The 13,022-nt window shown below is 46.6% G+C and overlaps 2 protein-coding genes across 3 annotated transcripts in view; one reads left to right on the top strand and one right to left on the bottom strand.

Moving 5' to 3' along the window:
* The window catches only part of LOC124671589 (protein TIFY 5-like), an 82,682-nt gene extending 73,163 nt beyond the window's left edge, over positions 1-9,519 (top strand). The window contains exons 2-3 of the mRNA XM_047207946.1: positions 8,205-8,280; positions 9,160-9,519. Coding sequence (XP_047063902.1) covers positions 8,205-8,280; positions 9,160-9,519 — 436 coding nt within the window. The remainder of the gene's footprint in view (positions 1-8,204; positions 8,281-9,159) is intronic.
* Positions 9,520-9,725: 206 nt separating this feature from the next.
* On the bottom strand, positions 9,726-12,788 carry LOC124670116 (glycolate oxidase 5-like). Of its 2 annotated transcripts, none has more exons than XM_047206620.1 (10): positions 12,614-12,788; positions 12,232-12,404; positions 11,620-11,744; positions 11,425-11,471; positions 11,245-11,322; positions 11,033-11,157; positions 10,774-10,840; positions 10,621-10,683; positions 10,243-10,518; positions 9,726-10,162 (listed from the first exon to the last, which is right to left on the bottom strand). In XM_047206620.1, the coding sequence occupies exons 2-10, from the start codon at positions 12,366-12,368 to the stop codon at positions 9,974-9,976; spliced, it is 1,107 nt and encodes a 368-aa protein (XP_047062576.1). In that variant the 5' UTR covers positions 12,369-12,404; positions 12,614-12,788; the 3' UTR covers positions 9,726-9,973. The 2 variants fall into 2 exon arrangements, with proteins under 2 accessions (XP_047062576.1, XP_047062575.1); XM_047206619.1 differs by having other exon boundaries at positions 12,232-12,396; positions 12,614-12,786.
* Between the last annotated feature and the right edge of the window lie 234 nt (positions 12,789-13,022).

The raw sequence follows: 13,022 nt of genomic DNA on the forward strand, positions 1-13,022 counted from the left end.
AAATATAGGAGGCATAGTATAATCATAACAAGCTTTATCCTCCATAGTAGGTGGCAACAAAAGACCACTATCATTATAATCATCATATATGGGAGGCATATCATAATCAACATAAACTTTCTCCTCAATACCCGGAGGGCTAAAGAGATCATTTTCATCAAAACCGACCTCCCCAAGCTTAGCATTTTCCATAGCATTAGCAACAATGGTGTTCAAAGCATTCATATTAATAACATTCCCATTAGTATGCATATAAAGTTCCATGGGTTTTTTAATTCTCTCTTCAAACACATCATGTCCTAATTCAAGATAAAGTTCATAAAGATCTCTCATATTTTTGTTGTTTTCCATTATGCCTAACTAGTGTAAACAAGAAACAAAAAGATGCAATTGAAGGATCTAAAGGAAATAGCTTCGAGCACACACACAATGGCGCCAGAAAAGTACTTTACACGGGACCTGAGTATGAGTGCCTTTTACCTTTCCTCCCCGGCAACGGCGCCAGAAAAGTGCTTGATGTCTACGGGTGCTTCTATTCTTGTAGACAGTGTTGGGCCTCCAAGAGCAGAGGTTTGTAGAACAGGAGCAAGTTTCCCTTAAGTGGATCACCCAAGGTTTATCGAACTCAGGGAGGAAGAGGTCAAAGATATCCCTCTCAAGCAACCCTGCAACCACAAAGCAAGAAGTCTCTTGTGTCCCCAACACACCTAATAGGTGCACTAGTTCGGCGAAGAGATAGTGAAATACATGTGGTATGAATATATATGAACAGTAGTAACGGCGCCAGAAAAGTGCTTGCTGGCGTGTGGTTGATGGTGGTAATATTGCAGGAAGTACAGATGCAGTAAAACAGTAAACAAGAAGCGATAGCAGTATTTAGGAACAAGGACTAGGGATTATACTTTCACTAGTGGACACTCTCAACATTATCAACATAGACCGTGGCAATCCATTCAAAGTTTCATCTTCATCATCATCACCACCGGAGGTGTATTCTTCTTGAGTTGATATTACAATAGATGTGCCCAAGGAGGACCTAGCCATGAAGCAATGTGCATTCTTGATGTGAGGGTTCTCATTGGGGGATTCAAAGAGAGATGAAGAGGGAATATTGGTGGTGGCAATGGCGGCCACTTCCTTTGAGGTTTCTTCTTCATCACTACTACTCTCAACTTCATCGGAAGAATACTCTTCCTTGGTCATTAGCACAATCCTTGAAGGTCTCTTGTCCTTCTTACCCTTGTTGTAGAATTTCTTGTTGGCTGCCTTTGAGACTTTACCCTTGTCCTTGGGAATGAGCCTTCCACCACGAGTTTCCCTATGCTCATAGGGGCATTGGGCGATGAAATGGTTCTTGTCACCACAATTGTAGCAAGTTCTTGTTTTTGGTCCCAAACCCTTGAACCCACTTGAGTTGTTTCTCTTGATATTGTCTTCCTTGGCCCTTGGATGGATCAACCCAAAAGGTTTTAGCATGGAATACCATGTGGTCATTGTAGTGGTATTCCAAATCATCCGGATAGGACATACTCCAAGATGTCCTGTATGGTTCTTGAGGGTTCACTTCTTCCACGGAATTGACTGCTAAGGCAAGGTTGGTCCCTCTTGACATCCCAATAGCTCGGTTGCGAGAATCATGAGAGTTTTGCTCGAGCACCTTGAGAGCTTGCAACTCGTGCACCGCTTGTTGAGAAGTGAAAGAGGAAAAGCGTTCTCTCCCAACAAGAGTCTTGACATCAACAGGTTCAAATGGCATCATGCAATCAATATACTTATCTTTGATCCAAGAGTCATCAATGTGTTTGGCACCCACATTCCGGAAAGCATCGGCAACGGTGATAAGTCTTCTATACATGACTTGATGATCTTCATGAATCCTTCGGCTTGATTCTGAAGGGCATTATACTTGTTCCTTCTCATGCTTTCACTTCCCATGCAACTAGCGGCCAAACCATCCCAAGCTTCCTTGGCGGTGGAGAAATTTCGAACAAGAGACAAGTCCTTTGTTCCCACACTAGTTTGAATCATGTGCAAGGCAATGTCGTTGAGTTGATTATCAACCTCTTCTCTTCTAGTCAACTTGTCGGGGTTGTAAGTCTTGAAGCCTTCCAAGATGATTCTCCAAAGTTCATTGGAGGCACTGTGAACATGAGAGCGAAACTCAAATTGCCATGTATCGAAATCTTTATCATTAAACTTAGGTGGGTCACCCCGGATGGGGAACCGGAATGTCGGGGGAGCGGAAAGATGGAGGCACATTATGGTAGCTCCCACCCTCACTTGTTGCTCTAGGAGAAGTAGTGGGGTTTTTATTATTTTCTAAGTGATCACTCTCCAAGGGTGTGGTAGAGGAGGGTGAGCCCGAAGCATCTCCCTTTTCTAACCCACTCTTGTCCCTTCCCTCTATGACGGGGATGACGGCGTTAGCCCGCGGCAAAAGCTCGGAAATCATTTTTTTCATGCTTTCCATTTGAGCTTCCATGGAGGACCTCAAGGATGTTTCCAACGACTTGAGATCATCCATAGAAACCGGCTTTGCAGCTCCTTCCGTAACATTATCGTCTGGCATACTCTTAGGCGGTTAAGCCCGAAATACGAGTCGAGGCTCTGATACCAATTGAAAGGATCGTATGTCGCACCTAGAGGGGGTGAATAGGTGCTAACCAATTTTTAGTTCTTTTTCAATTTAGGCTTGACACAAAGGTAAATTCTCTAGATATGCAACTAAGTGAATTTACCTATATGACAAGGTCAACGACTAAGCAAGATATAGCTACGCAATATATATAGGGAGATAATAGGATAGAGGTAACCGAGAGTGGAACACGCGGAGACACAAAGTTGATTCCCGTAGTTCCCTTCCTTTGCAAAAAGGTATGTCTACGTTTGGAGGAGTGTGGTTGCCACGAAAGCCAAACCAACACCACGAAGGCTTCACTCAGGTCTCCGGTGAGCAACGCCACGAAGGCCTAGCCCACTTCCACTGAGGGATTTCCTCGAGACGGAAAACGGGCCTTTACAAGGTTCTTGGGCACAGATCCACAACCAAATTGGAGGCTCCCAAATCTGTAACAACACAACAATCAACAAGAATACATCAACAACAAACAACTAGGGATCCAAAGAGGAACACTAGCAAGGGGGCCCTTAACAAAATGAGGGGGAAATGCAAATCGCTTTGGTGAAGATGTAGATCGGGGTGTTCTCCTTCGATTCTCCAAAGCACAAGGGATTTTGGTGGTTGAGGGAGGAGATCTGACGATTTTGGTGTTCTTGGTGGCTCAGCAATGGTGGAGGAAGACTTTAGGGTTTGAGCAACATTCCAAGGTAGGGGAAGGGTCCTATTTATACCCCACCCACTTTTCTGCCCGTTGGAACAGCATCGCCGGCAGTGCCGGCCCTGAGATGGCGGCAGTGCCGGGGTGCAACCACCGGCAGTGCCGGGGTGCAACCGCCGGCAGTGCCGGCCCAACATCACCGGCAGTGCCGGCCAGGGAATTTCTTCAGCTTCTATCTTTTCTTCCTTTTTGAGTGGGTCGAGATTTATCAGATGATATCTTTTCTATATCTGTAACTCACTTAGCACACAGTTAGATTGTCACCGGTGTTGTTAACAAACACACAAAACCTTGAGATCATGAAATGCACTTTCAAGAGGTAAAGAAGTTAATTCTTTCATAATTTGCATGTCCGAATACAGCAACGCATTAAACGAAGCATCTAAATATTTAACACCTCCTATTGTTTTGCTGATCACCAAAATAAGATTCCAAAATAATTATAAAGTAAAATAACACAATCATCCAGTTATTCATTCAGGCTTTAGACAAGCTAAATAGTGTACAAAATAATAAAGAAATTGTGCTATCCTCGTCAGGATTAGTAACATCGTCGAGAAATATCAATTCAGAAAAATGGACATATCTAAAAGCCGCAATAGAAGAGACAAAAACCTCCAGTTAATAACGCAAGATTCCAGACCTTTGTCAATGAAACATAGATTACCTTGTAGCAAAGCTGATGATATTGATAATCTCGAAGAAGCAATAGACCTTGAAAGAGACCTAGAAAGATATCAAAAGGATACATTAAGAAAAATAAAACCTCAACATGTATATTATATGGTTATGTTTGAACGTACGAGTAGTCTGTATAGAATATCTAGAGAAGTAGAATTAAGTGTTTTAACACATCCAGTAGATTTAAGAATTGTGAGCAAGAATATTGAAGGACAACTCAAATAATGTGGGTATAAATATATTCATCAAGGTATGTATATTATAGGGGTTAAAGGTATGACAAGAAAGAAATTAGGAGCGAAGGTTTTAATTACACTATTAGACAAAAGATGGGGATCAGTAGATAAAGCCGCATTGGGCTTTATGGAAGGAGATATGAATGAAAATAGATTAATAACCTACATAGCCCCATATGTAATGATGCATGTAAAATAATTTATTCAAAAAATAAGCTTTGGGTTTCAGACTAAAGGATATGAAGACTTTAAAGGTACAAATCTGTTAGTAAGCATAGAGTTCATAGGAAGGCTCACTAATAAAAATGGCTCAAGATATAGAGTAAATGTGGATGATGTAATTGAGACTATACTTTCCACCTCTTGTCACTCCCCTGTGAGTTTCCATCAACTTGGGCTCAAACTCACATGGGATATCGCCGCCTCCATGCCTTCACCGTCACGGGCATGCCATCGGCTATTCAGTTGGGTCGTACGGGTTTCTATAATATGACTACTAGAGCTAATCCGCAACTACTCAGTGAGATCGTTCTAGATTGAATCTCATTATTGCAATCTCATAGATAGATCTTGGATGTCCGTGTAAGGCAATTTTTTGTTTTACATGCATCGTTTCCCTACAATACAACGATTAGTCTAACTGTGTGCCCGTCCCGCTTGCACCTTCAGATCACAACGAGGTCACGATCGTAACCTCCTGACCCTGCATTTGCCATTGATGGTTGCAACCTCCCGATCACCTATACTCGTCGGTCTCGTCGGCCTTTTTCGGATCGTGCATACTCTCCATGTCATGTGTCTTAACGTTGTCGCCAAGCGTGTGACACTGCTCTAGCCAGACGCCGCCTCCACGCCTTGACCGCCACGGGCATACCATCGGCTATTTAGTTGGGTTATATATACGGGTTTCTACAGGGCTAGATATAACTTAGTTATTCGTTAAGGCTCATCATGCTCTTAGTTTTGAAGGGGTAGGACAACCGCTGTTGTGTTTAACTTTGCAGGTGTAGTGAAGCAGAAGTATTTCAATATTCATGTGAAGTGCAATTTTTAGGCTAAGTGCTGTGCAAGTATGAATTAGCCGATTAAATTTTGTCACATAAATGAGAAAATGTGACAAACAAGAGGGTACAAGTCGATGTGGTGGCACGTCGGCCCCTCCTCTACTCCTCGACGCAAAGGGAAAAGAGCACGTGCCGACAACAGGTGGAAAAGAATCACGACACGCAGTTTAAGCCTGCTACTAATCTGCATGATGGATCTGGTTTTGATCAGTCTGCGGGTTGGACAAATCAAGCGCACACAAATTAAGCCACTCAAAATGGGGAAAAGATGTGATGGAAATAAGAGTAAGAGCATCTCCAGTCGCGTCCCCCAAACCGTCCCCCAAACCGCGTCGGATTGAGCGTTTGGGGACGTGTTTTGTTCGTGCCGCGTTTGGGGGACGTCGCTCCCCAGCCGCGTCCCCCAAACGCCGCCCCCAAACATTTAAAATAATTTTTTTAACACATAAACCATTTATATCAAATGTAGCATATGAAAAAAATGTTTTCGAGGATTGTTTTCAAATTAAATTACAATAAACAATAAAATAAGTAATCAAATATAATAAAAAGGGCTAGATGATACATCAAGGTGCCACGGTATTTCCTTTGATCCTCCACAAATGCTCAACGAGATCAGCTTGAAGTTGCTCATGCACATTGCTGTCACGGATCTCTGCGTGCATGGCGAGAAAATCAGCAAAATCTGCAGGCAACTCATGATCAACCTCTGCGAGAGGGCCTTGACACTCATAGGGACCAACATGTGACCTAACATGATTCTTGCGGTCATCCTCGATGATCATGTTGTGCATGATCACACAAGCCTGCATCACCTCCCACATTTGGTCGTGAGACCAGCTTAGAGCAGGGTACCGGACAATGGCAAATTGTGCTTGAAGCACACCAAATGCCCGCTCGACATCCTTCCTGCAAGCCTCATGTCGTGTAGCAAAGTGAGAATTCTTCAGACCTGATGGATTCGAGATTGTTTTGACAAAAGTGGCCCATTTTGGATATATACCATCGGCTAGATAATAGCCTTTGGTATATTGGTGGCCATTGATCTCATAGTTGCATGGTGGAGCATGCCCTTCGACTAGTTTGCTGAACACCGAAGACCGCAACAACACGTTGATGTCACTGTGTGATCCCGCCATGCCAAAGAAAGTGCCAAATCCATAGGTCATAATCTGCCACAGCTTCAAGCACCACACTCTAATATCCTTGACGCCCCTTGTATATACCTTGCCAAGCGAATGGGCAGTTCTCCCATGACTAGTGCATACAATCGATGCTTCCAAGCATCTCAGGAAATTCTCTCGCTGCATTTTGGGCCATGATCCTTGCACTATCTTCTTCATTTGGCCCTCTCAAGTAGTATTTTCCAAACTTTCCCACCACAGCTCGGCAAAACTTATACATGCACTTAATGACAGTAGACTCACGCATGCGAAGGTAGTCGTCCCGTGTATCGGCAGGTGCTCCGTATGCAAGCATCCTCATGGCGGCGGTGCACTTCGAATGGATGAGAACCCGAGAACGCCTACAGCGTCGAGCTTGAGCTTGAAGTAGGGGTCGAACTCTCGAACGCCGTGGAGGATATTCATGAACAGGCCCTTGCTCATCTTGTACCGGCGCCGAAAATTGTCGGTATGTGTTGCCCCGTCGGCGAAGTAGTCGTTGTGCAGCATGGCATGCCCCTCCATCCTCTGCCGGGGCTTCGACTTCCTTCTTCCCGGCCTTGATCCTCCGCGGCGCGGCCTCTTCCTCTTCTCCGCCTCGGCGTCAAGCATGTCCTGGAGGGACGCGATGATCGGCAAATGCTCCCGCAGGTCGTCGTCGAACGCTTGCTCGTCCTCCGAGCAGCGGGGCAACCATCTCATCGTCGCTGTCCATGGCTAAAGCAAAATCAATGGTTAAAATTGCGTCGAGGCGGACGACGCAACAAACAGCGACCAATCGCGCCTACCCGGCAAGTCGTCGAGCACCTTTCGTACGTGGAGGTGGGGCGGATTTGACGGCGCGTTCGGGAGGCGGCGCGACGCGGCGGCGGCGGCACGACCGGCGGGAGCCCCGGCCGCGACAACGGTGCCGACTCGCAGCACGGATCGAGACGCCCAAACGGCCGGGAAATCCAGCGGCGGCGGTGGGGTGGGAGGCGCGGGAAGGAAGGAGCGACGAGAAAGAGGCGCGAACCAACGGTTTATGCAAATAGTCGCCGACATGTGGGAGCCCGCCTCGCTTTTCATTGTGTCCGGCGTCCCCGGAGCGTCCCCGTGGGACGGGGACGGGCTCGGGCGCCGGACACCGTATCGGGGCGCGCCGGACAAAAATGGGCTTTGGGGGACGCGGCTGGAACGCTTTTTTTGTCCGGCGCGCCCCAAATCGTTTTGGGGGACGGTTTGGGGGACGCGACTGGAGATGCTCTAAAGTTCCCGTAAGAAGAAGAAAAAGGAAAGGAGTATCCCTTCTTCATACTCCTGTGCCTCCGCCCGCTTTTCTCTTTCCCTTCTCCATTCCGCACGCATTCTTCACGTGCGCCTTGGCGCCAAAAGAAACGAGCAAACCAAACCAAACCGCCGTCCCCGTTGCCATCGTGCGGCGTGCGGGCGCACACAACGTTTCGTGAGCCATGGCCCATGGAGTATAAATAGAGAGGGGCCAAACTCCATCGGCTGATCGATCTCATCTCAGTATCTCACACATATTAATTCCTGAGCCGGCTGCTCGATCATAAGGAGCCTCGTAGCTGAAGATATACATCGATCAATGGCGGCGGGAAGCAGGAGCGCGGCGGAGGAGCGGCACGATGAGGAGGCGCTTGAGCTGACCCTTCGGCTGCGGACAGGCGACAGCAGCGGTAATAGCGCGGTGGCGGAGGAGGCAGCGGCGTCGGTGGCAGCGGCGGCGGCGAGGAGGAGGAGCATGACCATATTCTACAACGGCCGGGTGTGCGCCGTGGACGTCACCGAGCTCCAGGTAACTGCCTAGCTACAGAATTTGCTCCATCCCCATAGGTCCACCATCAGCTAGCTATATCATGCATGCTTGGCTCAGTTTTCGAAGTGATTAAGGCAAAATCAAGTACTGTATTGTCGATCAAGTATGGATCCTTGACCAATCACCAGGAGTAGCTTCCCTCCATGGAAATCATGCCAAAACTTTAAAATCGACTTTTGTAGAGCTAACAGGAACATCTTGCAGCCTAGAGCAAATTAGCAAGGAACTCTCAACTCTGAACTGAATGGAAGTTCGTACTAACATGCTCAAGAGATCACTCATGCCATACACCTTGAGTCCTTGACTATTTCAACTAGTTAATTTCCAATCGAGGGTGTACCTAGGCTTAGCTCGGATGGCCAGGAGGTGCTCATACCTCCCTGCCCACGAGATCTTGAGTAAGAGTGCCAGCGCCCACTCTCTCGCTTATGCACACCCATAAAATTTCTATTGAACTGCTTGGAGGGATGTTTAGCCCCTAAGTTGTATTTTTTTTTTCAATCGAGGAGGTCGACGTAAAGGTCATATTTGTTAATTTGGTTGAAAGTTCAAACAAAAAATAATATTTCATTATAGTGCGACTTAAATTTAGTTGACAAATTATTTCGGCACGTGCTGTACCAAATCAAGGGGACATGCAAAAACTATAGAGGACTCCGTAGCAGCATTACTTGGTGGAGCAGTAAGATGTGCAGTTGACTAGCCAGCGATAGTAAGAAAAAGAAACAAGCTGTCAAACAAAACAGACAATTAAAACGTGTTGGCAATAAAAATCAAACTGACTACGTACCTGTTATGCTCTCGTGTTGCTGATTGATTTGGCGTGACTAACGAATCCGTTGATTTGATTAATCTCAGGCAAGGACTATCATAACCATGGCGAACCACCAGATTCTGACCGAGCAGCAGCAGCAGCGCATGGACAGCGATCGCCACCTGCAGGACAGTAGCAGCAGCACCAGCAGCAACAGTGCCGCCGCGCACTGCGGTGGTCATCAGAATACAAAGCCGCCGCCGGCGCCGCAACGTTCTCCTCCAAGGCTGGCACCTCCTCCAGGACTAACTGCGGCGGGGGTGGCGCCGGTGATTAGCCAGGCGGCAGCGGCGGAGCTGTCGATGAAGCGGTCGTTGCAGCAGTTCCTGCAGAAGCGGAAGACCAGGGTCGCCGCAGCGGGGTCACCGTACGCCGGCGGCCGGCAGGCGGCGACGCACTCCTAGTCTAGCTAGCTACGCCTGGCGCATGACAAGTTGCAGACACGTACTACTAGCATTTGGTTTTTTTTTTTTTGTTCTTTGATTAGATAGTATGCGATGCCAGTGTTCAAAATGGAGTGCTTGCTTGTTAATTTGGCCGGAAAATTCTACTAGCTATTGATCTTCCATTTTCTTCTTCAGATAACCATTTAGTTGTACCTATAGAGCTTATGGTAATGTAATTCATTATGCTTGATCGATCGATCCATATCACACTCAGGTGAAAGTTGGAAACACATATCGGGTCCGAAATTAATTACAGTGTCATATCATGCATCGATTCCCCGTGCATAAGTCCGATATAAAATCTTCCGCTTTCTTGGATTCGACATATGGGCGCCGGCGACGAGCACGCACGTACGGAAGCGGTGGCGCGCGTCGACGGACTTGTGTGCGATTGCTTTGATCTGATAATAACTTACAAGCGCGAAGGCATGACGCCCAACTTGTCCGACTCGGTGACGACGTGGTTGCGGGTGATGTCGGCGAGCGAGGTGCAGCCGCCGAGCGCCATGGTGAGCTCAAACTCGTCGCGCAGCATCTTCAGCACGTTGCTCACTCCGGCCTCCCCCGCCGCCGCCAGCGAGAACACCACTGGCCGTCCGATCTGCACTCATCGACATCAGCTCAGTCATCGGCGATCACCTGCAGCATCAATAATTCGCTAGCTAGGGAGCGTGTGCTTACGAAAACGCCAGCGGCGCCTAGAGCAAGCGCCTTGAAGACGTCGGTGCCGCGGCGGACGCCGCCGTCAAGGAAGACGGGGATCTGCCCGGCAGCACCCTTCACGACCTCCTCCAGGGCGCTGATGGTCGCCGGGACGTAGTCCAGCTGCCTGGCACCGTGGTTCGACACGATGATCCCGGCCGCGCCGTTCTCGACGGCGAGCCTGCTGTCCTCTCCCGTGATCACTCCCTTCACCAGGATCGGCATCGTCGTGATGCTCTGCAGCCACTTCACATCCTGCACAAAACCCAAATAATTTCATTCAGAGACTGGCAGAGTTTCATGCATGAGTAAATTCTGGTCATGCTGAGCAAAATCTTTTCGTGAGATCATGTTTACCTTCCAGCTCAGGGTGCGGTCAATTTGCCCGGCGACATATGAAGCCAGTCCTGAATCGTTGGCCTGCTCGGAACATAGAGATTTAATGAGAAAACAGACAGAGAAATGAACATAGAGATTCAATCGTTGGCTTGTTGTGGAAGGTGGATGCACCTGGTCCATTTTTCCCAGGTCCAAACCTTCAAAGTTCTTGAGTGTCAAATTTGGTGGCAAAACAAATCTGCAGCACCATCACACACAAGAAGGTCACTCATTAAAAGTCCTGGCAGACATGTTCTATTTTTCTTACTTTTCAGTGTATGACTGTTATGTTCAGCACATTGCTCATTGATATACTATTGTTTGTCCCCATTTGTAGTGATTATCTGTAATCAAATGGTCTCTATTAATCACATGGATATGACTTGATTACCTATTCTTGATATCAGCTTCCCTGCGGCCAAGTCGCGGGGTATCCACGGTGAGCGCTATAGCCTTGAATCCAGCCTTTTCAGCTCTCCTCACAAGCTGCTCGACCACCTTCCTGTCTTTGTAGACCTACAAAGTTCAGATGAACGGTGGTCATTCAGAATGCTGATTAACCAAATGATAGAAGAGTTATAATCAGCTGTTTGATATATTTACATAGAGTTGGAAGAAACGGATCCCTGGTCCAGTTGAGGCAACCTCCTCAACGCTTGAAGTAGCCCAGGATGACAATGTCTGAAAATTTTATAGTAACTTTAGCACCGCATTCTACTTCATTGCATAGGATTGTCCAATTTATTAGTAGGAATTCTGTTGTAAGGAACTGAATCGACATACCATTACAGTGCCTGCTTTTGATGCCGCGCGGGCAGTTGCATACTCTCCTGAAAATTGAATGGAGATGCCAATATAAGGTCAAAAATGTGCAGCATGCAAAAACTGCAACCATTTCTTAAGTCCAACAGCGTTATACTTTGGTGTGGAACATATAGCTGAATTAAGCACGGCCAAATGAATTTTCAGAGATAATACCATCTGGGTGCGCCATCTTCTGCATTGCAGTGGGGGAAATCATGATGGGCATTGAGAGCTTGAAACCCAGAATAGTTGTTGTCATGTCAATTTTGGATACATCGATCAGTATCCGAGGGCGGAACCTACACAAAACAAATGCAAACAGAATAACAGATGATCAGCAACTCTCGAAAATAGGAACTTCATATCTATTCCTGAAGTTTAGACAAATAGCATGACTGAGAAACATTCTGTAATATGCTGATTAACTTCAGACAATACATACGCTACCGAAAACGTCAGAATCCCCTTTTTCAGTTATTACTTAGTTCTGGTTATATCTATCTGGTGAATAAGATACGCGCTCTAACATACGACAAACTCCGAGACCCCTAAATTCAGCTCATTTTCGAACAAAAGGACACATTTTCACTCAATAGCCTCACACAATTCACTTGAAATAAGATCGAGGTTGAAATCTACAAGAACAAGGTGTATGTACTAGAGCCTGATTAATCATGGCAACATATGACTAGATATCTTGCACCGCTGCTCCTACTCATTTCTACAAACAGATGACATATATAGAAAAGAAAGAAGATCAGAATCAACCAAGAATAGGCATCTTACAAGATCCTGGAAAAGGCCTCCCTGTTCTCCTTTAGCGTCCACTCATCCTCGGCGCCGGACGCGTAGTAGTCGTAGATCATCTTGGGAAGCCTCTGCTTCGCGATTGCCTGGTACTCCGTGACATTGGTGACCTCCATTTCTCTGTGCTAAGCTGCTACTCACCACCTGCACCACTCCATAACAAACAACAAACCCAGGTTAGTTACATGTAGATACAAATGTTTACATGCAAAAAGGTGAATCATTCTCTGAAAATTGTACACGATCAAATCAAGAATATATGGAAATAACATAGCAGTGTCCAAGAACTGGACCATGTACTGGATCAAGAACCTGATGATAAAATTATAAATTACTCTTAACCTCCTTTAGGTTTTATTACCTTGTTTCAGGAGGTTGTCCCCTGAAGGTTTAGGGGAAGAGGTGGGTGTAGGAGCAAGAAATGGAGGTGGTGGTCGGGATGGGTGCAGTATAAGAGATGAGGCGACCAGCCCTGGGGGTTTCTCTGCATGCAGACAAACAATGGAGAATAATTGCGCAAATCTCCAGAGAGAGAGAGAGGAGGGGGCGTATGGATGACAGGATGAGAATATGAGATGAGCAACTGGAGGTGGGAAGAGAGGGCGGCTCTCCTACACTGCTTCCTCATCCACTTGCGACGCCGTCATCCCTTCCCTATAAAATCGCCAGATTTATCCCGTCGCAGAAAATGGCCTTCAGTTTCAGGATTTGTTCTCGTCTGTCTCGGTGTTTTTTTTTATGGTTGCAGATTTGTTTGCAGACGAAACGAT

This window comes from Lolium rigidum, chromosome 7 (genome assembly GCF_022539505.1).
Source record: "Lolium rigidum isolate FL_2022 chromosome 7, APGP_CSIRO_Lrig_0.1, whole genome shotgun sequence".
Lineage (NCBI taxonomy): Eukaryota > Viridiplantae > Streptophyta > Magnoliopsida > Poales > Poaceae > Lolium > Lolium rigidum.

Coding starts and splice junctions, on each gene's coding strand:
- LOC124670116 (XM_047206620.1), bottom strand. CDS start 12,368: ATGGAGGTCACCAATGTCACGGAGTACCAGGCAATCGCGAAGCAGAGG. Junction 10,519..10,620: donor ACCGCACCCTGAGCTGGAAG/GTAAACATGATC, acceptor GGTTTTGTGCAG/GATGTGAAGTGGCTGCAGAG. Junction 10,163..10,242: donor TAGGCGCCGCTGGCGTTTTC/GTAAGCACACGC, acceptor CGATGAGTGCAG/ATCGGACGGCCAGTGGTGTT.